The sequence below is a fragment of the Gopherus evgoodei genome, chromosome 1 (assembly GCF_007399415.2).
Source record: "Gopherus evgoodei ecotype Sinaloan lineage chromosome 1, rGopEvg1_v1.p, whole genome shotgun sequence".
NCBI classification, from domain to species: domain Eukaryota; kingdom Metazoa; phylum Chordata; order Testudines; family Testudinidae; genus Gopherus; species Gopherus evgoodei.
The window spans coordinates 157,226,619-157,254,559 of NC_044322.1; the positions used below are offsets into that span (position 1 = coordinate 157,226,619).

A 27,941-nucleotide genomic window follows, 5' to 3' on the forward strand; every position below is an offset into this window, starting at 1 on the left:
GAAAGGGGAGCTTTCATCTCTTTAATGCTATCTATTGCTTCTTTCCATCCCATATAACATCAAATTAATTGGCAATCATAATAGTAACATCATGGTAGCAAACCGATCACATAATTCAATTCAGAGAAGATCATTTTTATGGCATTAATATAGCCCCGCAAGGACAGTCTTAAATGTTTCCATCCATCTCATATAATTTGTATAGTCTTTATCAGCAGGATCTGTGTTATCTGCCAGTATACGAGTCCACCTAGTTGTGACCAAGATGGCTTAGTATTTAATTTTTCTTTATGGCTGCCATGGAAAATTCCTCAAAGACCAAAATGCATTAATAAGATTTATTCATCTCTTAACTCGGGTCATTCAAGAAATGTTATAACACTTAAGTGAAGACTTCACAGCATAGCAAATACCCCAATGTGATGTGTCTGAGTCAGATGGAAACAAACCCTGCATGTGTTGTGCTGCCTCTCTCTGGTATCATGCTAGGAAGCCAGGGCTTCTGTGAATCCTCCTTTCATCTCCACTCTGAAGCCTCTTCACTTTCTGTGAGAGCTGAGCTGTTTGCACACCACTCCACTCTTTCAGGAGGAGCTTTCTCTCAGCCATTAGTATTTGTCACTGTATTTGCAGTCAGGGTAGCGGTAGGCAAAATGGGAATCGCAAGATTGCAAAGATTTCAAGAGCTCTATCAACTTGCCAGCGGAATCACTGACTTCCTGGTCTGCTCTGAAGCTGTCTGCACAGAGCCTTAGGAACCTGTCTATTTTCTCCTGAACAGGTTGGAGGAATTTTCCCTTTAGGAGCTTAGGCAGTAGCTCTTGACACACCATGATGAGGCTCTGCTTCTCTGTGACTGAATTGCAGGAGGGAAATGCAGACTGGCAGTCCGAAGCCAAACAGCTAAATATGTCTTTATACTCCTGTTGCCCATCAGTCAGCTGGAGACCTAATAAAGGCAATAAAAACATTTGTTAGAAATGTACAAATCTTTTATAGTCATATATGCTTGTCATTTTGGTAAGAAAATGTCATTTAAAATAGTGTATACCTATGTTAATAATAACCCAGGTTAATTTAGCACCTTTTGTCCCAAAGCACTTTGTAGGCTGTATGTATAGGGTCATTTTCCACACTTCTGAAATGCATATATGTCTCTGAAAAGTTGAGGTGAAAAGAACTCATTGCTACCCCGCAGTGTTTTATAGACGGAGGAGAAGAATAATGCATTCCATTAAAATAGCAGAGGAACTTGAGTACAACCTAAATACTGAGCTGAAACTTGAAGTCCCTATAGAAATTGCCGCAAGTACTTAAGGCCTCAATTTTTAATTTCATCCCAAACCAGTAAGACTCAACAAGAGGTGATCTGATTGGAGCTGGACCAATAATGCGAAAGAGATAGAACTGAAGGTTTCACTAGAAGATTTTCACAAAATCAGTATAAATTTGTAACTACTTCAGAATTATTCAGATGACTGCATAAGCTGAATACATTTTTTTAAGTATGGGGAAAAAAAGAAAAAAGTGAAATATGTTAAGTTTATTAGACGAATACTATTTGCCCAGCTCTAGTTTTGATGGTGTCTAACTTCACAGTTTGCCTGGTGAAAGGCAGAGCTTGAACTGAAGACAAACTGACAGAAAGGGGTTTTCCTTTGTTAATAATTCTAAAGTCAATGGGATAAAATGGCCTGGAAGGATCTAAGGGATTTGGCCAAATATTTAAAACTGAGATAGGCCTGTGAAGTTTCTGTCTGCAAATTAATTTTTTGTGACACCAGTTTTTAAAGAAAGAAGTGGAAGCTGTTGAATATTAGCATTCAAATATTGCTGTGTCGTCCACTGTCGCTAGGCACAGATATTACCATTGTGTAGCTGTGTAGTGCTACAAAAACTGTTCCAACGCTCTTTAATGTAGTGGTAGTCACAGCACCATTTACAGTACCAGTGAAAGGTCTGTAATATAGAGCTAAGCACTGCAGGAGCTGGTTCTGTTTTTATTGGCAGTAAATTTCTCCTCTTGAACTTCTAATTATCCAATTTACTGAGCAATTTTTGATGTTTTAAATAAAACTAGCATAGCAGGTGAAAGATGTTTTTTCTCCTGTCTTGCTAAATCCTCCTATGACAGATGCTTATTCAGAGATCATACTGAGTACCTTCCTGCTTGTCAATGATTCCCAATGTGCTGGCATCCCGGATGAACAGAAGCCCATTGTTAAAAATGCCAAATGTGCCAGCATCAACACTGACGAAATAAAAGAAATAGTTCATGTCATTGTTCCTCATGGAATTGACAATAGAGAGGAGCTGGAGAGCCAGATCTGCTGCCACCTCAGGAGGAGAGCTGTAGAACTCCTTTAAAGGTCTGGTGCTGGCAGTGACAATCAGCCGGCCACAGGACCCCAAATACTTTGGAAATGGCCATCCCTCCGCTTCTGGGAAAATCTGTGGGAAGAGAAGGAAAATAATGGATCTAGTCACTGTAAATTCTGAGGTGTGTATGCGGTGACGCACACATACAGAGTCTCCAGGAATATGCAGTAAAGTGTGTGTGTGTGTGTGTGTTCGCGCAGTGAGGTAGTCACCCTGCTCCAGTTAGGAATGGGTTAAAAGCAGTCAAGGGAGGCTCTTTGGGGAGTCAGTCATAGGTGTGGTTGCACCAAAGTAGAACACAGCTTGCCCTGATAAAAGAGCAGGCAGAGAGAGTGGGAGACAAGACTCTTGCTCCAGCTGGGGAGCAGGGAGGACCAGGCTGCCTGGGAGACCAAGCAGAGTACCTGAGGAAGAGCAGAGCTGGGGAAAGGCAGGCGGAGCTGAGGAGCTCTGTCCTGGTGAGTCCCTAGGCTGAGGCCTTGCTAAAGGCCAGGGAAGGTACTAGGGCTGCAGCAGAGCTGGCCTTACCATGAGGCAAACTGAGGTGGCCACCTCAGGTGCCAGACTGTTAGGGGTGTGTGCACCACTAGGATCCAGAGTGTAGAAAATTGTCTGCTGCTGGTGCATATGTATTCTCTCTGCTCTAGATGCACAGGGATGGTGGAGTGCTGTGCTGGAGGAAGGAGGACACGAGACATTAACAGACACGCAGGAGAAAAAGTGAGAGGGAATGACAGAAAGCAGCAGGAGCTGCAGGGAGAGAGAAGGGGAGGAGCCTCTTCTGTACCTGAAAAAAGTGTAGATCAGAGAAGAATGTGGTGGAGGAGCAAGAAACAGCTGCTGCTGAGTTTAGACCTTAAGTCTAGATGATCCAGGACTGTGGACCTACTTGGGCAGTAGCCTGAGGGACTTCCTTGTACTGCATGGGCCACAGCAAGTGAAAAACTTCATGTTCCCCAAAGACAATGAAAATAGAAATGTCCATCCAACACATTACTGGTGTGAAATCCCCAATGGTGACAAAGTGGAGAGGCTGTGGCTTATGTACTCAAAAACCCAGAATGCTGCATACTGTTTTTGTTGCAAACTCCTCCTAATGTTCCAGCCATATTGGGTTCTACAGGAACAAAGGACAGGAAAAATCTGGCTAGAAATCTGGCATGCCATGAAAAGGCAGCAAATCACCAGAGAGCATTCCATAGGTGGAAAGAGCTGGAGATGAGATTAGAGTTAAAGGCCACTGTAGATGATCAGCATCAAGAGAAGGTTGCATTAGAGTCTCTTTACTGGCAAAATGTTCTGAAAAGGCTCATTGCCATTGTGAGAATGCTTGCTACCCAAAATCTAGCACTGTGAGGCACTTCAGATCAGCTGTATGTGCCAAACAATGGAAACTTCCTTAAAATTGTGGAGCTGATGACTGAGTTTGATGCTGTACTCCAGGAGCATCTAAGAGGAGTCACCACCCAAGAAATGTACACACATCACTACCTTGGAAAAACAATTCAAAATGAGATCATAGAGTTACTGGCAACAAAAGTCAAACAGAAGATTGTGGCAGATCTGAAGTCAGCAAGATATTACTCTGTTATTCTGGACTGCACACCTGACATCAGCCATATGGAACAAATGACTTTAATGGTGCATTTTGTAACAAAAACAGAACCTAGTGAAAATGTCCCTGCAATGGTGACTGTCAGAGAGCATTTTCTAGAATGTATTGACACTGATGATATTACAGGAGCTGGTACAACAAATGTGCTTCTTAAAAAGCTAGAAGATATGGGAATTGTGATAGCTGACATGAGAGATCAGGGCTACGATAATGGTGCCAACATGAGAGGAAAGAACAGCGGAGTGCAGACAGAGATCTAAGAGTTAAACCCTCAAGCTTTTTTTGTCCCATGCAGTTCTCATTCATTTAATTTGGTGGTCAGTGATGCAGCATCAGCCTCTAGTGAGGCTGCTGAATTTTAAATGTAATTCAAAGCATCTCTGTATTTTTCTCTGCATCAACTCATTGATTGCAAATTTTGAAGCAACATCTGGGAACATCCTCTCTGACACTGAAACCACTGAGTGCCACACCATGGGAAAGTCGAGTGGAGGCGATAAAGCCTATCAAAACACCAAATTGGGAAGATAGATGATGCCATAATTTCCATTGTGGAGGATAATGCTATGACAGGAACTGTTCGTGGGAGAACAGTGGCAGAGGGAAATGGAATCACCAGAAACATACATAACTTCAAATTTCTGTGTGGCTTAGTGTTGTGGCATGACATACTGTTTGAAATAAATGTTGTAAGCAAGAGACTCCAAGGTGTTGATCTTGATATATCTGGAGCAATGGAACAACTGGACAAAGCAAAGTCATATCTACAATCTTACCGGTCAGATGAGAGATTTCAAAATGTTTTGAAGAGTGCACAGAAGTTGGCAGAGGAACTTCACACTGAAGCTATTTTCCCACCCATTCAAGAACACAAGAATCACTGAAGAAGACGACATTTTGATTACGTGGCAAGGGATAATCCCATAAGAGACCCCAAACAACAATTCAAAGTTGAATTCTTTAACCAGGTGCTAGATTGTGCAATACAGTCAGCTGAAGAACGTTTCATGCAGCTCAAGGAACACAGCAGTATATTTGGGAATTAAAATGCAAGTTTTTACTATGCAGACAAGAAAAGTTACATTTGCTATTCAGGCATTTGAAAGTTAAGTGTTACTTAAATTTTTGAACAAGGCATTTTAAGTTATTAGTTCTCTTTTATTGGGGTAGGTAGCAGAGCATTACCGTGAGAGGAGTAGAACAGGAAGAAGGCAGAATTGAGACCTTTCAAAGTTTTGCCCCAAGCGAGGGGACATGGGGGCATCATTTAAGCTGCCTGCCTCAGGTGCCAAAATGTTGTGGGCCAGCCCTGGGCTGCAGGGAGGCAGCTAGGGCTAGAAAGGCAGGTCCAACCCCCCTTGCTGATGATGAGTGGCCACTTCAGACTGCAGTTTGCCCCTGAGTGATGGGGCTAGATGAGGACTGGCAGTGGGTCACTGAGGCAAGGTGGGCTTAGGGGATTGGGGTTCCTTGGGGATGGGAGACCCAGAGTGTGGGAGCATTGCTGTGGGGCAGCACCCCAAAGTAAAGGGGCACCAGGGTCCAGGAGGGACACGGGGCCTGAAGTGTTATAAGTGGGTGGAGACCAGGGAGAAGCAGGCACCGGTAGGAAGACGCCGGTTAGCAGGAGGTGCTGGAACTGAGTTAATTCCCAGATGACCAGCAGGAAGCGCCGTGGTGGTGATTGCCCGCCGTGCTACCGTGTGTGAGAGAGAGGGAGAGAGTTTGTATGGTTTCACGTGGGTGGTGTGGCACGGAGAGGCCAGCGAATGGAAATTGAAAGAGTTTTTGGGTGGTGCACTGTCTTTTGCTAAATTAGCAGCCTCTGCTGTGGGGGCTTTGATTGCATTAAAGGATTATTGGATTCTTTAAGAAATTGTATTCTAAACTCATGATTTTTATCAGGAATCTTGCAATCTGGGGAGTTTTCTTAAAGCCCCTAATTGGTGGGATTGTGTTATTACCTGAAAGTTGACTGACTTGTATTTTTTTAGAAAAGCAATTTCTAGCCCTGATGGCAGCAATGAAATATCTCAAGACAACTAAAAATAACCCCACATTTATTATTTTTAAATATCTCATAAATGTGAAGCCAGTGTAATGTTTGGTGGGGGCGGGGCGTGATTCCATATTATTGAACACTTGAGATTGACAATACTGTGGTCTCATCATAGTGTTGCCAAGTTTTGTTATAAGTGGTGTTTCTTCTTAAAACACCAGCTCCTGGAGTCACGGGAATAGGTGAGGGCCTTGGCTGTCACTTTTTAAAAATAGTTCCTAGTGCTCATGGTTTAATAGAAAAGCATGAAAATATGACTCCACTGCACTTTAAAGACTAAACACTGAGATGCAAATAAGAACCCAAAATGTATTATTTTTTTAATCATGACTTTTGGGGCCTGTCTAATGATTTTTGAACATGTAGCATTTGGATGGCAATACCAGATATATGTCTGATGCTACAATATATAGTCAGCACACGTGCGCATGTACACACATACAATGCTCCTGAGATAAAGAGCAATTGCAGCACTATTTGATAAACGGCGGAAGCCTACAATATATTTATCATGTACCTTTGGCCATATTACTTCACCTCTGCCTGCTGATCCATCTTCCACCCCCAGACCACTTCCACCATTCCAAAGCCGTGAGCTGTTTCAAACCACTGCTCTTGTTCTTTGAAATCAATCTGCTGCTGTTTTCTGTTTTTCATCCCCTAGTGTGGAGTTACTCTTCTAAAATTACCTGGAACTGAGGCCCAGGGATGGGCTTGGACCAGCTGCAATTTTTTGTGTGTCATGAATGTAAAGTCTGAGATCTCATGACCCAGAAGTTTTATACCATTAGGAAAGGGAAACTCAGAACTCTCTGGAAAGGCCAAGATAATGATATACTTTAAAGTCATGACATTTTTAGGCATAGAAAAGCTATTTTTAGGTTATTTTTGGATGGCTCGTGTTGAGCCCCATGCAGTTGGAGCTGTGGTAATTCAGGTAAGGTGAGAGGTGTGGGGAGGGGCAGAAATAGTTAACATTTTTCACAGATTTTCTAAACCTTTTATAAAATAGTTTCCTGTAGCATCCCCAGAATACATGGCTATGTGATATAGCTTAAAGATTCTGTCTGCATTCATGAGGCTGGACTCGCCTCTCACAAGCAATGCAGTTATCATACCACATCACATCAAGAGGGAATCTCTTTCTTTTTTAACCTCACAAACCCAAAGGTTTTGGTTAGATTATTACTTTTCAAAAGTAACTTTCTTTTAGGCTCCCTAATGCATTTTGAAACAGGCACTGCAGAGACAGAACTTCTTCTTTTGATTAAGCAGACGTCCTGGTATGCCAGGTCTGTGTTCCTGAACTTTATTAAAGGCTGCCGTTCCCTTTTCTGGAAAGACATTTAGGAAATGAAATCTATCCAGAAAGATGTAATTTTTCTTTTTGTAAAGTGATTTTTTTAGCTATTAAATTTTGAAGTGGACTAATGAGCATTGTCGAGATAAAAGCTTACCCTAAATGCTCCCTAGTGTACACCATCATAGTGACCTAGCAGGCTGAGGTAAGCAGATCTCCATGATGACATAAGCAAAGTTTGCTGAGAATGTCAGAGATGATCTGAACATACGCCACTGGCAGAGTGAAGAATAAGACAAGTGTCTTTGTGAGTGACCAGGAACCAGATTTCAGAAGAACTTGGCACCCAGTCAACAGCTCCCAGGTAGTTGCAGAGTTTCAAAACTGCCCAATATCTGCCACCTCCCACTGAGAGCAATAGGAGCAGATGGGAACCGAGCATATTTGAAAGTCTGGTCCTGGCGATCAGTCTCAAACCTGCAGTCTACCCAGATTTTAGAGGTCACTTCTGGGCATGAGTGAGAGTGTGGGACAGTGCTGGGAAGGTGTATGGATCTGAGACAACTGACAAGGATGGGGAGTCAAAAAATAGCCTCTCTCGGGAAGGGTGCTGTAGGAAAAGGGACAATATAGGGGTTGATATGAGTTGGCCATGAGGAGTAGGAAAGAGGTGGACAGTGCTGTGGAGGGGGAACAGAGGTTCTCTCTGAAATGGCTCTTAGGAAGAGGAAAGAGGATGATGCTAATCCAAACGTAGCACTCAATTTTGATTCAGTCCTACTGTGTCTGATGTATGTAAAACATGAATATTAATGCAGTATTAAGGCTGAGGAATCACATAGCAGGAATCAACCATAACTCTGACCCCTGGTGCTAATCCATTAGTCTGGGTCTCTCTGTTTAGATGATCAATTATTTGGGATTTAATGCAATATATTAACAATACAAATGGAACATGACCCCCATTTTGTTGTTTTTGTTGCATTCCAATCCACACAGGTTCTGATTCAGAGGTGTTGAGCCACTGCAGCTTTCTCTGCCTTCAAAGGTAGTTTCAAGTGCTCTGCATTTATACAAATCAGGCCCAGATTCTTCAGAGTTGACTTAATTTTTTTGCCTCAGTGAGGTACAAGGAACAATGGCAGTCCATAAAGCTTAGCATGATAGTGAAAGAACCTGCTGGATGTCCTGAGCAACTGGAGAACATCATACTTGAGATTGATTTCAGGATATTTCACCATAGGAAGAGGCACCATACCTGTAACAGGATGGGATGTGCATTCACTGACAGTGTGTAGAGGAGGCGTAGTTTGTCCCGATCTGTGAGGTGATCCATGTAGATACTGCCAGCATCTGGTACCTCAGCATAGCGGCGCACTATTCTGTCTAAGAGCCGCTGTGAGGGACAGCGCAGCATTGGACTAGGTAACCCCTGGGAGGAAAGAACAAAGGTACTTGGGATGACTATACTTGGCAGCTGTAAGAGTTCATAATATTTCAGCCTAGTAGGATCTGCTCTATATGCTATTTGAGAACTCTGCCAGCAGGTTTGTACCAGATCCCCCTTACAGCTATCTTTATAACAGATTCCTCTCAATTACTGTTAGAAACGTGGAGCGGTTTAGGGGTATTTTACAGTAGATTCTTCTTTAAACACTGAACTGTCTTGGCTACAGTCCCATGTTTTAGACTTTCTCTAAGCTGTGTATTCATGAAGATATCTCAAAAAGCGACACAGTTTCTGAAAAATCCAATCCAACCTGGAGGTATCACTCCTGTCTGCCTCTGTGTCAGTATATTGAACTAATTTTGCTTTTAGGGTCTGTGTCCCTCTGTGCAAATCTCTGTAGTGAGTGGTGCTCATTCACTGGTATTCTCCATCTTTCTGGAGCCCACTTCCTTCTTTCAAAGAGCATCTTCCAAGCACATCCTTGTTCACCTTAGCCTATGGCTGATCTTTTTCTATAATATTATTCACTAGGGATGCTAGATAAAATTTAAAAACTCATATATGCATATTGTATGTAGGTGCCTGTATAAGATGTATTCTCTTTCTGATAAGGTTTACATATAGGTTTAAATAATTTGCATATAGGTTTAATGTCTTGCTTATACTTGCAGATACCAGCAACAAATGATTCTCAGATTTATGGATTCATCACATGGTAAGCTGCATTTTCTATATTTGAATATCTGAGTTATAAAAGTACCTAAAAATCTGCAGCTGGTATAAATGTCAATGTTTATTTACACTGATGTACTTCGACATAGCTTAATTTTTAAAACACATGCACTTTACTTTGTCAGTTATGGAGAAATGACACGGAGAATTAACTCTGACAGTATCTAAATGTTACTAGTCCTCTTATATTTCTCTCTTCCAGAACAGCATTAGCAAGAAGATATTTATTCTTTGTCTAACACAAAATTAAGCAGAAAAATGGCAATTCTGTCTTACAGTTCTCTCATGCATGTTATTGCTGACTTCGAGTCACTTTTCCTTTGGAAGAGGAGTGAGGGGGGAAAAAAGAGCCAAGCAGAATTATATTAAATGGTTGATAAGTGGTGACAAAGTTCTCTTGCAGCTGAGAGTGTATGCAAATATTTGCAGCCAAAGTTAGAAATCCTTGCTGCCTGCAGGAGTTTGTAATGCAAACATTGAGACCCATAACTACATGCTGTAGGAGTAAAAATGGTGATACCTTTTTTTTTATTGCTTTAAAGTAACTTCCAACTTCATAGCTCATCCTATTATATGAACTTGGCAAGGTGATCAAGGCTGTTCACTTCCCATGGAATTATTTTTGGGATTTCCTAATTAAAACTGTGACTGGCACTTTTTCCAGTACAAAGATCAGAATCCTATAGCTGTCTTATTCACACCACTCAGGAGGGAGCAGATAAGTGAACCTGAAATATAGGTCAGTATGAACATGCAGGAGTATCCAATGTATGTTTGTCATTAATTTGGGAGCCAGGAACACACCCACTTGAGTTAAATGATCTTCAGACTGTGCTCATTCATACTTTCTGACTTGAGGCAAGTGCTATTATTGGCATAGAAACAGAATGAACAAGAGTGAGGCTGGAAGCTGAATAGGTGAAATCCCTGTTTCCCACATTTATATCAACAATTAATACAATTTCTTTATATTTTACTTACTTACCAAAGACCACAGTCCAGCAAAGCACTATTCAGGTAAATAGGCTTCATTAGCTTCAATAGGTGTACTAACATGCTTAAAGTTTAGCACATCTTAAGTGCTTCACTGGAGTGGGGTCAACATTTTTAGGGGGAAAGAACAGTGCCATCTCTGCTGCTGAAAAGAGAGCCAATTAAAAAATTTAAATCTAAAGTTGTAAAATTGTCAGACAGAATCCACTGACTGGACACACACCTGAAGATCTTGCAATTCAAAGCGCTACAGATAATTGGTTTATGTACAGAATGCTTAAATCCCTTGCAATGTCTTCTCACTCTAGAAACTAAGGCTAAGTCTACACTGGAGGGTGGGGGTCGACCTAAGATATGCAACTTCAGCTTTGCGGATAGCGTAGCTGAAGTCAGCGTATCTTAGGTTAATTTATCTGGCCATGAGGATGGTGGTGAGTCGACCACTGCTGCTCCCCCGGTGACTTTGCTTCCACCTCTCGCCGCGGTGGAGTTCTGGAGTCGATGGCAGAGCAATCGGGGATCGATTTTATCGCGTCTACTGTAGACGCGATAAAATCAATCCCTGATAGATCGATCACTACCCGCCCAGTGATCCAGCGGGTAGTGCAGATGTACCCTAAGGCTACATCTACACTACAGCCTATGTCAGCATAACTTATGGTGCTCAAGATGTGAAAAACCACCTCCCTGAGCGGCATAAGTTACGCTGACATAAGCATTCCTGTGCACAGCGGTATGTAGGTAGGAGAGCTTCTCCCGCTGACATAGCTTCTGCTGCTTGTGGAGGCGGTTTTATTATGCCGATGGGAGAGCTCTCTCCTGTTGGCACAGAGCATCTACATGAGATGCACTGCAGTGGCGCAGCTATATCACTGTACATAAAGCCTTAGACATGCCAAGTCATCTGACAGCATGTTTTGGCGCTGAGTCGCAGTACTTGGTTTGGCTTAAAAAAAAAATCCCATGTTTGTGTCTAATAAAGGACTGACCCAACTATATCAACTTTCACTCAAATGGAATTTTTTCCTAGTCCATGACATGCAGCGGAATACAAATTGGTGTGTGTGTGTGCGCGCATGCTTATTTGTGCAAACAGACTCAGAGCTCTTCCTGACACAGAAGTGACTTCTGCGACACAACCGTCCTGTCTTTATACTGTCACAATCACAAAGTACTACCAAACATTCAAGGAAGGGATAAACTCAATCCTGAATCACTGCCATCTGCAGTTCATACTAAGGATTGACTGCTATGTGTATTATGTGAATTAATACAATTAGAAATGAATCCAGGCTGCAAAAAATTTGAATCTGGATTTCAAACCACCCACAGATTTTGGGTGTTTGAATCTGAGACTTTGGTTCAGCCTATGGTGGAGATGGAGGACTATTGCAAAAATCAGGATCTTGTTCCAGCTTCAGATACCAGCATTATCCTTCTCCAGTTAAAGTTCAGGTCTGTTCAGACCTGGAAGTTTGGTTCAGGCACATCTCTAGTAACAAGGCAATAAGTAAAAAAGAGTTTTTGGTCTGGGAGATGGCTACGGATCAAAAATACTTTCCTACAAAGGACTAGGCATTAGATGAATGAACCACTTGCTGACATTTAATGAGCAAAGTGAGGCTTTAAAGGTTGCTCCTCGGGCCAGATACCCAAATATGGTGGTTATGTGGTGGAAGCTGGATTATCAGGCTGATTAACAGCTTCACATTATAATTTATATGTGCAAAATCGGCAAGTTAAAAAATGAGGGGGTTTTCTTGTACCTATATTGTTCACAACTTTGTGCCTCAAGCCTTTTCTTTGCTGTTCTTGGTTGTTAGAATTAGAAATTTGCCCTGCAGGAGATCTCTGCTGAAACTCATCTACTTTTTTATTGTTCACCTCACACCGAAAAAACCAAGCAGCACGTGGTCTGAACTCTGACGCTGCAAGTGATGAACTCTGGAGCTTGAAACAGACAAAACAGCATGTTGCTATTACTACTGTACAGGCTAATACGTGCAATCCAGTGCTGCACACAAACACAGAGTTAAATCAGGATCGTCTCTGAGGCAAGCAAGATTTCAGTACTGATGCATTTGTAGCTTGCAATAAAGATTTTCACTGTGGCAGATGAAATAATCATTGTGGCAGGCAGCCCAATTGATAGTTGGGTCAGGCAGGGCAGTCAGTGAAAAGTGAAAAATATTATTTCATGGTCTGTCATTTTGATTCAAGTATGTTAAGGTTTGTCATAATTTTCTGTTCTATAAAAGAAAATTACTTAAGCCCAATAGTTTCTGTCAGATCTCGTATATATCCAAAGCTACAGGGAGGCTGGTGCAGCCACCAGCTTAGTGACCATAGTTTGATGGGGAATACTGCTACCTTGACTACATCAGTAGAACCCTGAGCATTACCAAAAATGCCAATCACTGAATAGTTCTTGTGTTAAGTGTTTGCAGTCGTTTATCATCTCACGAAACAAAGCATTCACCCCGACATTAATTTGTACTTCAAATACCATACCACTGAAATCACAGCTCAGAGGGGACACCTCTGGAGCTCTTCCTGTTTAAATCTCAGGAGGGGTATCTGAGAGATCTCCAACCTCCTGCAGCTGAACAGGTCAGAGAAATGCACAGAAAACCCGTCATCCATTTTACAGTAGGACTAAACCAGAAAACCTGGCTCTGAATTTCAAATACCTCACATTTCAGGGATGTTTGGTTCAGCCCATTATAAAGAATGGACATTAGTAAAATTTGGATCCACGTTTGGCTTTTAGGGGAAGTATTTACAATCTGGGGTATTGGTTTGGGCCCACCTTTACTGAGAATTAAAAGTGAGGGGAAAACAACTGCACTTCTAAAGGAGAGCAAGTTTATATTTCATTCAAACCAAGTGATGTCAGTTTATGCTAGTCTGCTTCATTTTCAGATTCAAAGACCCATGCAGCTGTGAAAGCTGCAATCCTAGATCAGTGTGTGAGGTGTGTTTTGTTGATTGCAGAGCACGGTGCCCTGCTTTAACTGACAGGACCAGAAAGGTTTGAAAACTTGCTGAAATTTGCTCAGTGAGTTTGTTCTTGAGTTTGAATGATGCCCTGGCCTTGGCACCAGCAATTTGGCTCTCGGGCACGAGGGAGCCTACATAAGTTCAGCATTCTCAGATGTGCACAGAGGAAATTCTAGACTGTAGGAGGAAGTAGGGTGCAATGCCAGGGGGTGCACAAACAGAATTCACCTTGTGCTGGGATTTTGTTTCATGTGACGTGTGTTTGTGACACAGTCCAGCCCAACTGAAACAGGGTTTCAGAGAAACTGAGGAAGTGTGGGAGGACCAAGGGGGCTTTATGTAGTGGCAAGAGCCTTTGATAAGACAGGGACCCCAGGGAGAGGAGTAGGAGGTGAATAATTAAACATCTCTATAGCAGATCTCAGGAAGAATTTCTCCATTTTGAAACATACAGGTTTCCTGAGTTCAGTAGATAGATATTTTAAGCACGTCAGTTTGTTTAGCCATTGATTTAAAGTAATTCTGCCCCACTGTCATGACAATGCCCAATTTTATACACAACCTCTCATGAAACTTGCTCACCAGATGGGTTTCACCATCTTGCCCAGCTATACTGTTGGGTTTCCCACCTCAGCACCAGTAAAACACTCCACACTGCCATCTTGTGGAGAGAGACTGCATTAATGCACGTGGAAAACCATTCACGACAGGATTTCAAAAGAGACATTCATGTAATGCAGCTGATGAGAAAATGTGAATCTTAGATAAGGAATTTTTTTTGAACATTTGCTGTAACCCCCAGTTGCCTTTCCTTCTCCTCTTTTATACGACTGTTAGATGAAGTACAATATATCTTCCAAAAAGTGTGTAGCCTTTTCCCAAAGAGATGTTCTGTTCTGTCCCGGGTTTATTTTGTCTTCCAGCTCAAATGTGCTCATTTTTCTAGCTGCCAGCTCTGAGAGTCACACTGGGCTCCTTCCACCTTGTTGCCAGTAATAAAGGTTCTGCTCAACCAATTAGTCCCACAGTGACACCTGGGTAACTCTTGTGCTGTCAGTGGTTTGCACAGGTGCCCCTTATCGCAATTTAGTCAACAACCCTGTTACTGATGATGCCTATGGATTTGCAGCTCACGCCGTCTCAGCTGTGCTTGCTCTGCAGACTAGCAGGAGTAAAAAGCAGCAGAAACTCCTTATTGCTAGGAGTCAGCAGAGCTGAGTGAATGTGCCCAGGGAGCGGATCTGGTGGGTTACAGGCTGACATTTTTATGAGGTTCCTTTTCAAAGCAGATCCCCACTTTAGAGAGTGACCCTTTCTAGCACAAACACTCAGCTGAATGATCTTCCTTCCATCATAGTCACCAACCCACTCCTTTCCCTCCTTTTTTAGCAGTCATTACAACCCTTTGCTCATGGGGTGAGTGGTGTCGGTCTCTTGTCTGAAAGCCATCTTCAGCAAAAGGCAGCACCCTGCCCCTTGGCTGGAGTGGGAACGGCGCCTTCCTCACACACACTGCAGCAGGAGCTCAGTGCTTCTCCAGAGCTGGTTTGTTTAAAACCTGCTCCTGCCTTTTCTGCTTCCTGGTTATCAGCTTGCACCATATGCTTTTTATCTCTCTCATCTTCTCCTCCCTCTCCCTAGTGGCAGTAACCACCCAGCGGCTTCCCTGAAGCTGTGACTGACACACCGGTCTCTCCTTGCTTACCCTGTGACATTTAAGGATTCCAATAAAAAGCCTGCAAACTTCCTCTTGCATGACACATGTTGCTATTGATGGCCTAGAGATTAAGAAATAGGAATCCTAGTCCGGTGCCTCTGGGCTACTTCCAGGCCTGTGGAGTGAGTCCTGCAGTGCCCCGGAGTTAGGATGCATGTGCTTTGCCTCTGAGGGAATCTTGGGTCCCCCTTAGTGTGGTGCTTTCCTCTCATGCACTCACAGTGCGCACTGGGATCAGCTGAGAAGGCAGGTGTTTCCTGACCATCCGGGAGGGAGGGAGTTAGTGGTGACAGACAGAGAATGACAGAGAATGATGCTGTCCTCCCCAAGGGCTGCTGAATGCTATAAATCCCCTCTCCAGGAGTGGAGGGAAGGCTGACCTTTCAGAGGAAAGAAATAACTGAATAGGCTTTTTAAAAAAACTGCTTGTCATTTATCCAGTGACAAGGGGAACAGATAAATAATCATTGAAGCAGGGTTCTGTGCTGGCAACTTTCTTAAAGTCCCAGCTCTTAGAGTCAGGTGATTTACATGAGAATCTCTACTTTCATTGGAGAAAACAAAATTTCTAGCCCTCATGGTTAAACAGAAAAGCTTGAAAGTATGCCCTTTAAAGCTCAAACCTGGTGGTGGTGGTTGTGGTGGTAGCTGTTAAAAAACATTATTATTATAATTATTATTATTATTATTTATTTTATTTTAAATCTCAGGATTTTGGGAGGCTTGACTCGTGATTTTTTAATGCATGAGGTTTGACATATTGGAATGTTCAACAAGTAGATGGCTCAGAAAGGATCCCAGTTTGGATCCCAGATTTCCTATTTCTCTAAAAGGTCTAATCTGATCCCTGAATTAAAGCACTCCAAACAGTGGGAAGATTCAGATTTTGAGCCCTTGCAATTAGGGATGTTTGTATCTGGACTTTAGAGTCTGTTCCATTATGGGCCAAGTCACAGCCTGGAGAGTAGAAACTTGTAAAATCAGCATGTTTCTTAAAAGTTTGCTGCACATCTGTGTTCCCTGCTCACTTTTCATAGTCCTGGTGGTGTCCCAACTCTCCTTTACTTTAAAAACAATCCTAGTTTTAAAGTCTTAGTTGGTTCATTCTACCTCTCCTCCCTGGGGCTTAATTTTGTTCTCTCCAGCCATTCTCCACTAGCACTTCCTGGCAATCGTTTCCTGTGGGATGCTTCCTAAGGGGTTGATGGACCAGTAGCAATCAGCAGAGAAGGCAGAATGGAACTGAAGGAGCTTTGTAAAAAGCTACCAGTTCTAGTCTTGATCATTACAAAAGAAAATTAAAATGGACTGGTTTGGATATTAACCTCTGATTAGTTTTTATGTGGGAATCATCCACGTGGTGCTGAAGACACTTTCCCCCTCTTCTTGTGTCCCCACTACAGTGCTCTGAGAGGGTCAAAATCCTATTTCTTGTGGAGCCCCACAAGCTTAGAGCTTACGCAGCTCCAGTGAGTCACAGTCCTTGATTCTTTATGAAGTTTAAAAAATAAACAAAGGAAGCAATCAGAGAGTCCGCACAGACTCTGTTACAGGAGGTAACTGCAGTAGCTGCCAAATTGGTGTGCTCCTCATAAACAGGACCTTGCATACTCACCTGCACAAGGTCTGGTGTGAGGCGCTTTGCTTTCAGCCACTTTTGGAATCTCTCCGTCTTCCTCAAGACATGCTCGATGCTGCAGCTTTTTGCCTTGGAAAGGGAAGCACAGATTCTCTTGTCAGCTTGGTCATGCTGGTATTTGGTAGTTAGCCTGGAGATCTCAACCAGCCGCCAGCTTTTAGCATCATCTGTGTAGTTCCCGGAGTAACTGGGAAGGTAGTTGGGAGGCAGTTTTAAATGAGAAGCGAGCCAGTTGTCAAACCTGTCAAAGCAAAGTAAGTTCCCAGCAGAGACTCTGTTAATAAACCACATGATGCTGGACAATTCAAGCACAATTTCCAGTTTTCTTATTTAAACTCCAGGGGCTAGAAAAAGTATTTGATCATTTCTAAAATGTTTTAAATTGCAGAGGGGAATGGTGAAAAGGACACTAGTAAGTTTAGGGGGCTCCACATTTGTTCTAGTGCTCTCTCCCCACTCCTCAGACCTGTTGGCAAACCTTTCGGAAATTCATGTGTGCTCGCATATTGTGTTTTGTTGAACAACAAAAACTCAACCAGTAGCCTTGTACTTATGAGCAGCCCTACGCTAACAAAAGTGTGCACATTCAATAGAGGAAAGACACTTCTGGTAACTAAGTAGATTCTCATTTCATGCTTACAGCTGGTAGTTACAAACAGTGGAGGAAAATGAGAGTTGTTATAGTGCTAGGAATTGGGTAGTAGCCCTTTAAAATAGTTTAGGAGCACTCTAGTAGCCAACCTGCCCTCTAATGCAGAAGCCACCAGAGCCCTGCCAGAGTAGCAGTGTACATATGTAGTTAGGCCTGGTATGGTTTTGTGTAGTTAGTAAACACTGTTATTTGGAACCCAGCTGGGTCCTTGTAGCTTCATCCTCTCATAATGCTGTGCAGAGAACATAGATGCTACAGTTATAAACGATTAAAAGGTTTAAAGCACCCAAGGATTGCGCTGTACCTCAGTGTATGGTGCTGCTGTGGAAAACAAAAGTAAAACTCTAGAGTCTCAAGGTACCTGTGGAAGAACACGTAAGTCTGTAAGTCTGTGTCACTGTCCAATGGTGTTGATACCAGGGATATGAGAGAGACAAGGTGAGTGAGGTAATACCTGTTACTGGACCGACTTTTGTTGGTGAGAGTAACAGGCTTTTCGAGCTGACACAGAGCTCTTCTTCACGGCTGGCCCAGATCTCTATTATCCCCTCCATTCAAACTTGCTACAGGAGCTTTAATTTGCGCTGAAAAGGCAGCATGGACCTTTCTCTAATATCTCATTAGAAGGATTCAATGTCTCATTAGAAGGATTCAATGTATCAGCCCCCTGTCGTGTTGCGCTTTTGGGCCCAAACTTTCAAAGCTATGTACCCCAGTGCCATGGGTGCATGTGTAAGTCATCTGTTACACACGGCCAGTTAGACCCCTTACTTTTGTATATACACAAATATCTGATTTGCACGTCTAATTGTGTTATGTGTGTTATTAAGCCCCACGTATCTTTGATGTCAGCCTTGGATATGAACCCAAATCTGAGTTCAGGTTGTGAACCCATGATCACTTGTCCAGAAATGAGGAGCATTGCCAATTAAATGCTTTTTTGTGGACTTCCTGCATTATCATTGCATCACCAGTGTCTCGCGGTTGTCTCATCACTACAATTCGTACGGGGAGTAGCGGTTGTCACTGCTGGTAGCAGAATGGATATGTCCAAGTTCCGTTCCAGATATTCCTACTGTTATGATACCATATGATCGGCCATGCTGCATCGGGTGGTGATTTTGTAAAGTGAACAAATACTCGCTGAGGACTGAATTGTGTTTTTCCACCCAGAGGACAAGTGTATTAAACAGCACCAATCAGTTCCTATTTGAATGGCTAATTAACTGTCTTTGCGCCCCTGTTTTCTTTCCCCACAAAACTCTGTGATGGTGTGTGTGAAAATGGATAGTGCAGAGGATTCCCCAGCAATCTTGATCCACGGTGTGTAGAGTGGAGGGAACAAAATCTGCAGCAGATGCCACAGTGGGGCCCTCTAGATGGAGAAAAGGACTATGCAGCAGAGCTGGTCAAAACTCAGAGTTTCCATTCCGTGGGAAATTCTGACATTTTGACCTTTCTTTTCATCCTGAAATGGGAAGAAAAGTCAAAAATTCCCACAAAAAACATTCTGAAATGTTGGGTTGGAAATACAGAAGTGTCTTTATTGAAATCACCTGATGAAGCATGCCTGATCACATGGCATCACTTTTCATTTAGGCATGGTTGAAGCACTTCATTTTTACTATACTTCTGAGGGTTTTTTAAATTTTCGCTGAATGAGTATTTTCCGACAGATAACTGTTCCATTGAAAAATTCCAACCAGCTCTGTTCTGCTCCCTGCTCTGGGTAGCTGTTTTTCTGCCATGAGCCTATGGGTCACCCAAGAAAAATGAACAGCCAGAAGAGGGCAGAGCCATGCTAAGTAGCTGGCTTCCCCACCCTCAAATGAGGAAAGCTTCCTGAAAAATTAATGTTGCTTGGGAAGAAATTAACACAAACTGTGCCCTGGGAGTCTTCTCCACAGCATTACAGGGCACAGCTGGAGTCTGGCAGCCAGTGACAGCATGGCTACTGGTCCTGCTGTGCTATCATAGCCAGGGCAGGGTGCCTCATGGGAGCGTGAAGGGGAATCCTTTCACAAAGTTGGACAGGAGTTGGAGGACTGGGTGCCTGACGTCCCCACTTCTTTGGGAGCAGGGAAGTGAGGGGAAATGTTCTGGGTATGCAGCTTCAGTGTAGCCATGGAGATTTTTCACTAACTTGTTCCCCTACACACAATATTGCACAGGAGGGGAGCATATGGGCTGTGTAATTAGATTCTGGAGATTTTTCTACTATCAGCCCCCTCAGCCCTGCCCACACACACATTTCATATGTAATAATTTAGGGGCACAGCTGAGTATTTTGCAAGTAACACACTCAAATAATGTGGCTTGAACTCTAAATTTTTCCTAGCCTAATATCAAACATGCGGTGCCAATAAAAATGTCCTAATTATAATCAGGCCTGGAAGCATTGGAAAGCATTTCCTAATTGCATTTCCACATAAATTAATGTCAATAATTTGAAGCTAAAATAGGATTGGCAAGAGACTCCATTGAGGGTTGGGTGAAATAGATGAAATGACATTAACAAAATAAAGTAAGTTTGAAAGCTACAGAGGAAACCTTCTTGACTTTCAGTCAGGAAAACAGCACAGAGAAATAATATGGGAATTAATTAGATTGTCTCTGCTCTAGGATCCTACTTCAAATGTTAGTATAATCCATTCCTGGTTGGTGATTTCTAGAGTTGAGAGAATAATTTGCCACATAAAGAATTATACCAGAATATTAGCCTTTTTCTCCAGTAAAATTCCCTCATTTTATTGTTTCAAGCAGTGCCATCTTCCCTCCTTGCCCCCCACAAAATAAAGTTTTGCTTTTGTACAAACTTTTGCAAGAACTCATTTAAACTGAGAATATAGAATGGGAAGGGACCTTCTGGGCCACTGATCTAGTCCCCTGCTGCTGCTACAGGTGTACAATCACAGTCATCAAGCTCCATTTTAAAACTACTTAAGTTGGAGTGTGTGAATGCTCACAAACCAAAGTGTCACTCACCAGCAATGGTTCCATTCAAGATGTGCAAGTCAAATTAGATCACTGCTACTGAGATTGGAGGCTTTTAGGCCTTGGCTTCATACATGTTCACTTGGAGTATATTAGTGCTATATTATTGAACCATAGGGTAGAAGGGAGCACAAGGGTCATCTGGTCTAACCCCCTGCCAAGATGCAGGATTTTGTTGGGTCTAAACCATACACAACAGATGGCTATCCCTATCCAGCCTCCTTTTGAAAACCTCCAGTGAAGGAGCTTTCACAACCTCCATAGGCGTCTGTTCCATTGGCCTACTGTTCTGATAGCTAGGAAGTTTTTCCTGAGATTCAATCTAAATCTGCTGTGCTTTAGTTTGAACCCACTGCCTTTTGTCTTGCCCTCTGTGGCTAGAGTGAACAACTTTTCTCCATCTTTTTTATGGCAGCCTTTCAAGTATTTGAAGACCACTATACATCCCCCCTTAATCTCCTCTTTTCCAAACTAAACATACTCAGTTCCTTCAGCCTTTGCTCACGTGGCTTGTGTTCCATCCCTTTGATCATCTTTGTCATTCACCTCTGGATCCTTTCCAGTTTCTCTGCCTCCTTTCTATACATGGACAATGCACTCCAGCTGAGGCCTGATCAGTGCCGAGTAGAGCGGTACTGTCACCTCTCATGATTTGTATGCTATGCCTCTGTTAATGCAACCTAAAACTGCATTTGCATTTTTATTTATTTTTTTTGCAACAGCATCACATTACTGACTCATGTTGAGATTGTGATCCGCCATAACTCCCAGATCCTTCTCCAAGCCAGTTATCTCCCATTCTGTACTTGTGCATTTGGTTTTTCTTCCCTAAGTGTAACATCTTATATTTGTCTTTGCTGAATTTCATTTTGTTTTCTACAGGCCAGTTCTTCAATTTGTCAAGATCCCTCTGAATTTTAGCTCTATCCTTCTAACTGTTGGCAACCTCTCCCCCTGCCCTATGGCTTTGCATTTTCTGCAAATTTGATCAATGTGCTCTCTATTCCTACACCCAGGTCATTAATAAAGATATTAAAGAACACTGGACCCAGAACACATCCCTGTGGGACCTCACTTGAGACCTCCCTCCAATCTGACATCATTCCATTAATAGTTACTCTTTGTTTGTGGTTGTTGAACCAATTATGTATCCACCTAAAGGTAGTTCCACTGAGCCTGCATTTCTCCAGCTCACTTATAAGAATATTATGTGGGACTGTGTCAAAAGCCTTGCTGAAGTTCAGGTATATTATGTCCATTGCCTCCTATCCAACAAACCAGTTACCCCGCTGAAGAAGGAAATCAAGCTGGTTTGTTCTTAGTAAATCCATGCTAGCTGCAAGAGATTACCCCTTCATCCTCCAGGTACTTGCACACTGAATGTCTTATACATTGCTCGAGTAGCTGACTGGTTTATAGTTTCTGGCTCCTCCTTTCCCCCCTTTTAAAAGATGGGCACTACATTAGCCCTTCTCCAGTCTTCTGGGACCTCTCCTGTCATCCATGAGTTTGAAAATATTATTGACAATGGCTATGAGATTTCTTCAGCTAGTTCCTTCAGTACCCTCAGGTGAATAGAATTAGGCCCCCCAGACTTGAATACATTCAAATTGGTCAGAAGATCTCCGATATGTTCTTTATTTATCCCAATCGGCATCCTTTCCCCTTTATTGCCTATGGTAACTGGATGAGTCATCTGGTCACATGTTTTTTGTGAGAAGACTGAAGCAAAGTAGGTATTGAGCAGCTCTGCCTTCCCATCATCTTCCATTACCAGTTCACCTTCTCCACTGAGCAGCAGACCCACACCATCCCCGATCTTTCTTTTTGTCTGATGTATTTGAAGAACCACTTCTTGTCTCTAATGTTCCTTTCCAACTGTAACTCATTCTTTGCCTTGGTTTTGCTGATTTTGTCCCTACATGCTCACGCTATTCCCATGTATACTTCTTTGGTGACATGCCTCTCCTTCCATTCCCTGTGTCTGGCCTGCCTTGTCAAATGTCATGGCTTAAACAAACACTAGCCTTTTCCCCACAGTTGCTCAGGTGTGGTTAGTTAACACAAGATTCTAACCAGAGGCCTACTTAGAAAGATTAGCATTAGAGGTGGAGTTTGGCTGGAACTTGAGTGTTCTAAACTCTTATGCTTGTAGGGCTTTAGGTTCAGGGAAATGTGGAATCTAAACTTGGTCTATGTTAGGGATTTTTGTCAAATATGAAATCAAATCTCCATCTGTACCTCAAATCCCCAATCAATACGCAGCCCCATTGTGCGAGGCACTGCACAAACACAGACACAAGCCCTGCCTTAGACAGTACACAATAAGTAACTCCTCACTTAAAGTCATCCCGGTTAATGTTGTTTCATTGTTATGTTGCTGATCAATTAGGGAACATGCTCATTGAAAGTTGTGCAATGCTCCCTTCTAACGTAGTTTGGCAGCCGCTTGCTTTGTCTACTGCTTGCAGGAAGAGCAGCCCATTGGAGCTAGCTGGTGGGGCTTGGAACCAGGGTGGGCCGGCAGCCCCCCATTAGCTCCCCGCTACCCTAAGTTCCCTGTGCAGCAGCTGAGCAGCAGGCTAGCAATTGTAGCTGTCCGTCCTCCCACTGCCATGTGCTGCTCCTGCCCTCTGCCTTGGAGATGCTCCCCGAGCCTCCTGCTTGATGGGCGGGGGGGAAGGAGGAGGATAATGTCAGGGTGTCCCCCTTCCCCCTGCTCCTACACCCTGCTCACCTCTTCTTCTCCATATGGATGGAGAGAGATAGAGAGAGCCTGGTGCAGCAGCTGCTGTCTCAACTTCCTGATCCACTTAAAAAGACAATGCACTTAAGAGTGGGTCAGCTTACTTAAAGGGACAGTGTGTATTTCTCTCTCTCTTCCACACACAGGGTGTGTGTCTCTATCTCTGTCTGCTATGCTGTCTCCCCTTCCCTTCACTCCTGCTGCCTCGTCGAGTGTGAGGCTACATTAACAACATGATAACCCTTGAGGGCTCAGCTGAGTGCTAGTTCATCATTTAACACAGTGATTCTCAAACTGGGGGTTGAGACACCTTGGGAGGTCATGAGGTTATTACATGGGGGGTTGTGAGCTGTCAGCCTCCACCCCAAACCCTGCTTTGCCTCCAGCATTTATAATGGTGTTAAATATATTAAAAAAGTATTTTTAATTTATATTGGGGAGGGGGTTGCACTCAGAGGCTTGCTATGTGAAAGGAGTCACCAGTACAAAACTTTGAGAACCACTGATTTAGCAGCAAGGCATTCCCTGGGAAATATCCCACCCTCTTCCACCCTCTAACTTCACCACCTCAACCAAGCTTCACAATCATCATAGCATATTAAATTATTTAATACATATACTGTGTATATATCTATATAATTTATAGTTTTTTGTCTGGTGACAAAAATTTCCCTGGAACCTCACCCCCTCCCCTTTACATTAATTCTTATGGGGAAATTGGATTCGCTTAACATCATTTTGCTTAAAGTCGCATTTTTCAGGAGCATAACTACAACGTTAAGTGAGGAGTTACTGTACATGCTAACACAGCCACAATTGGCAGTAATTTTTTTAAATTTTTGAGCATGGGTGTGGTTTGTGATTTGAATAATTCAAATATGCATGTGCATTGGATCTGGTGCCCAAAGGATCATGCAGATACACCTCTACCCCAATATAACGTGACCCAATAGAACATGAATTTGGATAAAACGCAGTAAAGCAGCACTCCAGGGGGGTGGGGCTGTGCACTCCGGCAGATCAAAGCAAGTTCGAAATAATGCGGTTTCACCTATAACACGGTAAGATTTTTTTGGCTCCCGAGGACAGCGTTATATCAGGGTAGAGATGTATAATTAAATGGCTGCCTCGTCAACTGAGCAATATACAGGCACATGAAGTCCAATACTGATCATTAGTTTGAGTATGAATGAATGAAAGGTTCCTTAGCAAATCTTAAGGCACAGTAACACAATTCTGGGGAATCTGACTTTGTTTTAAGTACTCCTGTATTTGGCATCATGTATAGCCAGCACACTGATGGCATAATGTACTTTCCAGTTATAAAGTTTCATCAGTGCGTGGGGCCACAATAATAATTTGCTTGCCTATAATGCCTTTCTGCTGAGGATCTGAAAGTGCTTGTCAAACTAATTAAGCCTTTCAACATACTTGGCAGGCAGGGATTAGTACGTTCATTACAGACAGATCCATTTAGGCAAAGCTAGGTTTAGTGACTAGCACAAGACCAAGCCGTGAGTCAGTAGCAGTGCTGGGAAGAAAACTCAGGCATCCTGTTTCCCATCCTCACACACAGATCACATTTCCTTGATGGTTAATCCAGCATGCAGGCAGGCAGTAGCTCCCCAGACTGATGGAAAAAATGAACTAAGCATGCTGTAACTGAAATACATACATTGCTTCGCTGATGATGCTGTATAGCTTATATATAGGGGGGGGGATTTTCAGAAGCACCTAAAAGATTTAGGACCACAAGTCCCATCGACAGTCTCCCCCTATTTCTCTTAAGAATAGCATTTCTGTGTTGGGAATTAGTTACAGGACTAGATTGCAGCTAGTTGTTTAAAAAACCTTGTGTCTAGGAAGCCAAGTGGAGTGGCAGTGTTAACCACTGCAGAAAAAAAAATGGTTAAAGCTAACCAGAGTTTTAGATTTAAATGTTTGTTCTTTTCAAAATGCTCCCAGCACAAACATGTCTTGTTACCACTTTGCAGCGCTGAATTGAACAAACTGTAACTGCCCCAGAGAAGTTAGTAATTTTTGCTTTGCTACTTTTAGCGAGACAACCCCGCCCTTGCCAAGCCAGCAATGAACTCCTTTAAAGAATAGCCACCATGCTACTTAGAGATTTGCAGCGGGTTCATAGGAGGAGAGCTCTGACATTATGGATCCTCCATATAGTTCTCAAAGGCAAGGTGGAGAGTGAAAATGCCAGTTACAACTCTGCTTAGGTGCCTCTGTGCTAAACTGTCCAGGAGGAGAGGGTGTGAGCACATTGCCAACCCTCTACTCCTATTACTACTAATAACCCAGAGGAGTAAAGCAAATGTGTAAAACTCCTTTGGCAGGCTGCACAGCTGAGCAATCTTGTACTAAGGTACCAACTGGGCTGTCGCACAAATATCTTGAGCTTACGCCTGCTTAAGCTGCTCCAGGCAGTGCTGGTCTTAAAAGGGGTGCATGGGAAACTGTTCTGGCCCCTCATACCAACATTCTCTGTCCCCTGGGGTAATTACTAATACTCCCACTCCAATGGCTGCAGAGTGCCAATGCTATTACTAACACATAGGTTTAGAGTGTGGGTGCTGGTGGTGGCCTGTGAGCTACAGGTGGTCAGACTAGATTATCCGGTGGTCCCTTCCAGCCTTAAACTCCATGGCTGTATGTGTGGAAAAGGCAGAACAGTCTCCATGTGATTGTCCAGCCTTAGTGCCGGATTAATCATCTGTGCTTCTTGGACATTCTGAGACCTGCTGGTGTTATCCTAGGGGCCATACCCTCAGCTGATGCCAATCAACGTTACTTCATTGAAATCAGTGTGGCCGTGCTGATTTATACCAGCTGTGGATCTAGCCATATGTATTGTACATTCTCTCTGCTTTTGGGGGCAGGGACTGTACTTCATTTGTCAGCTGCCTCCCACAATAGGGTATGGTCCTTGTGGGGGCTGCTCTGCCCTACTTTAGTACAAATAATTGGACAAGAAGGCTCCTTTCTGCTACTCTGACATCGAGTAGAACCTTATTCTGCTTGTGGTCCCACTGACTTGCTGTGTTGGGAGCTAATCAAAGTAGGAATGCCAGACTGATTAGGATTGTAAACTCTTCAGGGCAGGGAGCATCTTTTTGTTATGTGTTTGAACAGCACCTTTCACAGTGGGGCCTTTCACCATTACCACAGGGCAAATAATAATCATCAATGATCTTATAGCATTGCTAAACTTGTCTGAGAAAAATCCTAATGGTTTTACTATAGCACATTTTATAAAATAGCTTAAAAATAAAAATAGTAATTTGTCTAGCATTACTACACTTATATTCCTGTATTAAAACCACAATTTTACTACAATGATTTCCTCCACACCTGGGGCTCTTAGATCTATAAAAGAGACTGTGCTTATAAATCATAATAAAAACAATAAACCTTTCCCCTGTAAATCTTTTTTTTCTCCTCCTCTACCATAATAACATTTTTTCCTAGTGTCATATGGTGTGTTATGCTTTTGAACCTGAAAATTGTAAGATCAATCTGATAACTGCTTGGGTGCATGTTTAATTCATCTAAACATATGTGCAATATCTGCAGTTGTCCTCAAGTTCTTAATGAAAACTCCAGATGCAATTGGCCCTGATGTGCAGAAGTACCTGTTTGTCTTTGTGCTTGCAGATTTAGATCTTGGTTGTACTTAACTAACAGGTGCATGAAATTCTACATATTTCATGTGGTACATATGGTGCTAACATTTCAAATATGTAACTCTTAATGTTTATGTCATGTTTACAGTGACTCAATGCAGTCTACCAGTAGCTTAAATTTGTAAAGACAAATTCTCTTTGGTCAGCTGCTTAGCAGAAAATAATTCCAGAGACAGCTAAGTAAACTGGAATACTATTTCTCCCCCTTCCCCCACTCCCACTATTCTCTTGAATTGATTCAATGCCAACTTATCAGCAGAAAGTTAAAGTTGAGAAATGTTACTTTAAAAATCATATTCAGGGCTCAAATCTGGTGGTGATTGTGTCATCTTAAAAATACTAATATACATTATTTATAATAACTTGACACTGTAATGGAAACCTGGGGATAAGTTACATTTTGAGGAGTTTTTCACTAAAGTACTTGGAATTGTTAACAGTCAGTTTTCATGTTACTAGGCAGAATGTTTTCAAAATTATTGTGCTGAGTTTCTGACCTTATTTCTTCTTTAAAGAATTTCTTGCAAATCGATGTTCCGATACAGGCATTGCATTTATCGAGTCCCAGGAAAGTCCGGCCAAAACTGTAGCTGGGTTTGACATGGGGCACAGAAGAAGGAAAAACTGTTGCTTCTAAGGAAGGACTCCAGTTCAGGGTCAAAAACTGAAGCAGTATCAATAAACCTAGAACATTAGAGCAAAAGTAATACATCCAGCGCCCCATCTATGGTACTTGCAAGCTCTGCCTTCTTTGATGCTATCCCACCCTTCGCTCTTTGTGCTTTAGATGATCTCAGTTTGCAATTGTGAGTCTCTAAACACAGAGAGAGGGTCTTGGTCCATGAGAGCCAGGAACTGTCCCCATCCTGCCAGCTGGTTGCTGATTCTATAAGTTTGTGTTCTGGGTGGGAAAGAATATGGTGTGTGGGGGAATGGGGGGGGGGTGAGGAAATGCATGGAGGATGCAGAT

The 27,941-nt window shown here is 42.7% G+C and overlaps 1 protein-coding gene across 1 annotated transcript; it reads right to left on the reverse strand.

Moving 5' to 3' along the window:
• On the reverse strand, positions 1-27,882 carry DIPK2B (divergent protein kinase domain 2B). Its single transcript, XM_030576610.1, has 5 exons — positions 27,469-27,882; positions 16,861-17,125; positions 8,612-8,785; positions 2,163-2,451; positions 1-949 (listed from the first exon to the last, which is right to left on the reverse strand). Exons 1-5 carry the CDS (start codon positions 27,693-27,695, stop codon positions 609-611), a joined length of 1,296 nt encoding a protein of 431 aa, XP_030432470.1. The 5' UTR covers positions 27,696-27,882; the 3' UTR covers positions 1-608.
• Between the last annotated feature and the right edge of the window lie 59 nt (positions 27,883-27,941).

What these genes read in the sequence shown, in the direction of transcription:
- DIPK2B (XM_030576610.1), bottom strand. Translation starts at nt 27,695, where the DNA reads ATGGGGCGCTGGATGTATTACTTTTGCTCTAATGTTCTAGGTTTATTG. An exon ending in TTCTTTAAAGAAGAAATAAG is followed by an intron (nt 17,126 to 27,468) that starts GTCAGAAACTCA and finishes TTGCTTTGACAG; the next exon opens with GTTTGACAACTGGCTCGCTT. An exon ending in AATCATTGACAAGCAGGAAG is followed by an intron (nt 950 to 2,162) that starts GTACTCAGTATG and finishes TGCCTTTATTAG; the next exon opens with GTCTCCAGCTGACTGATGGG.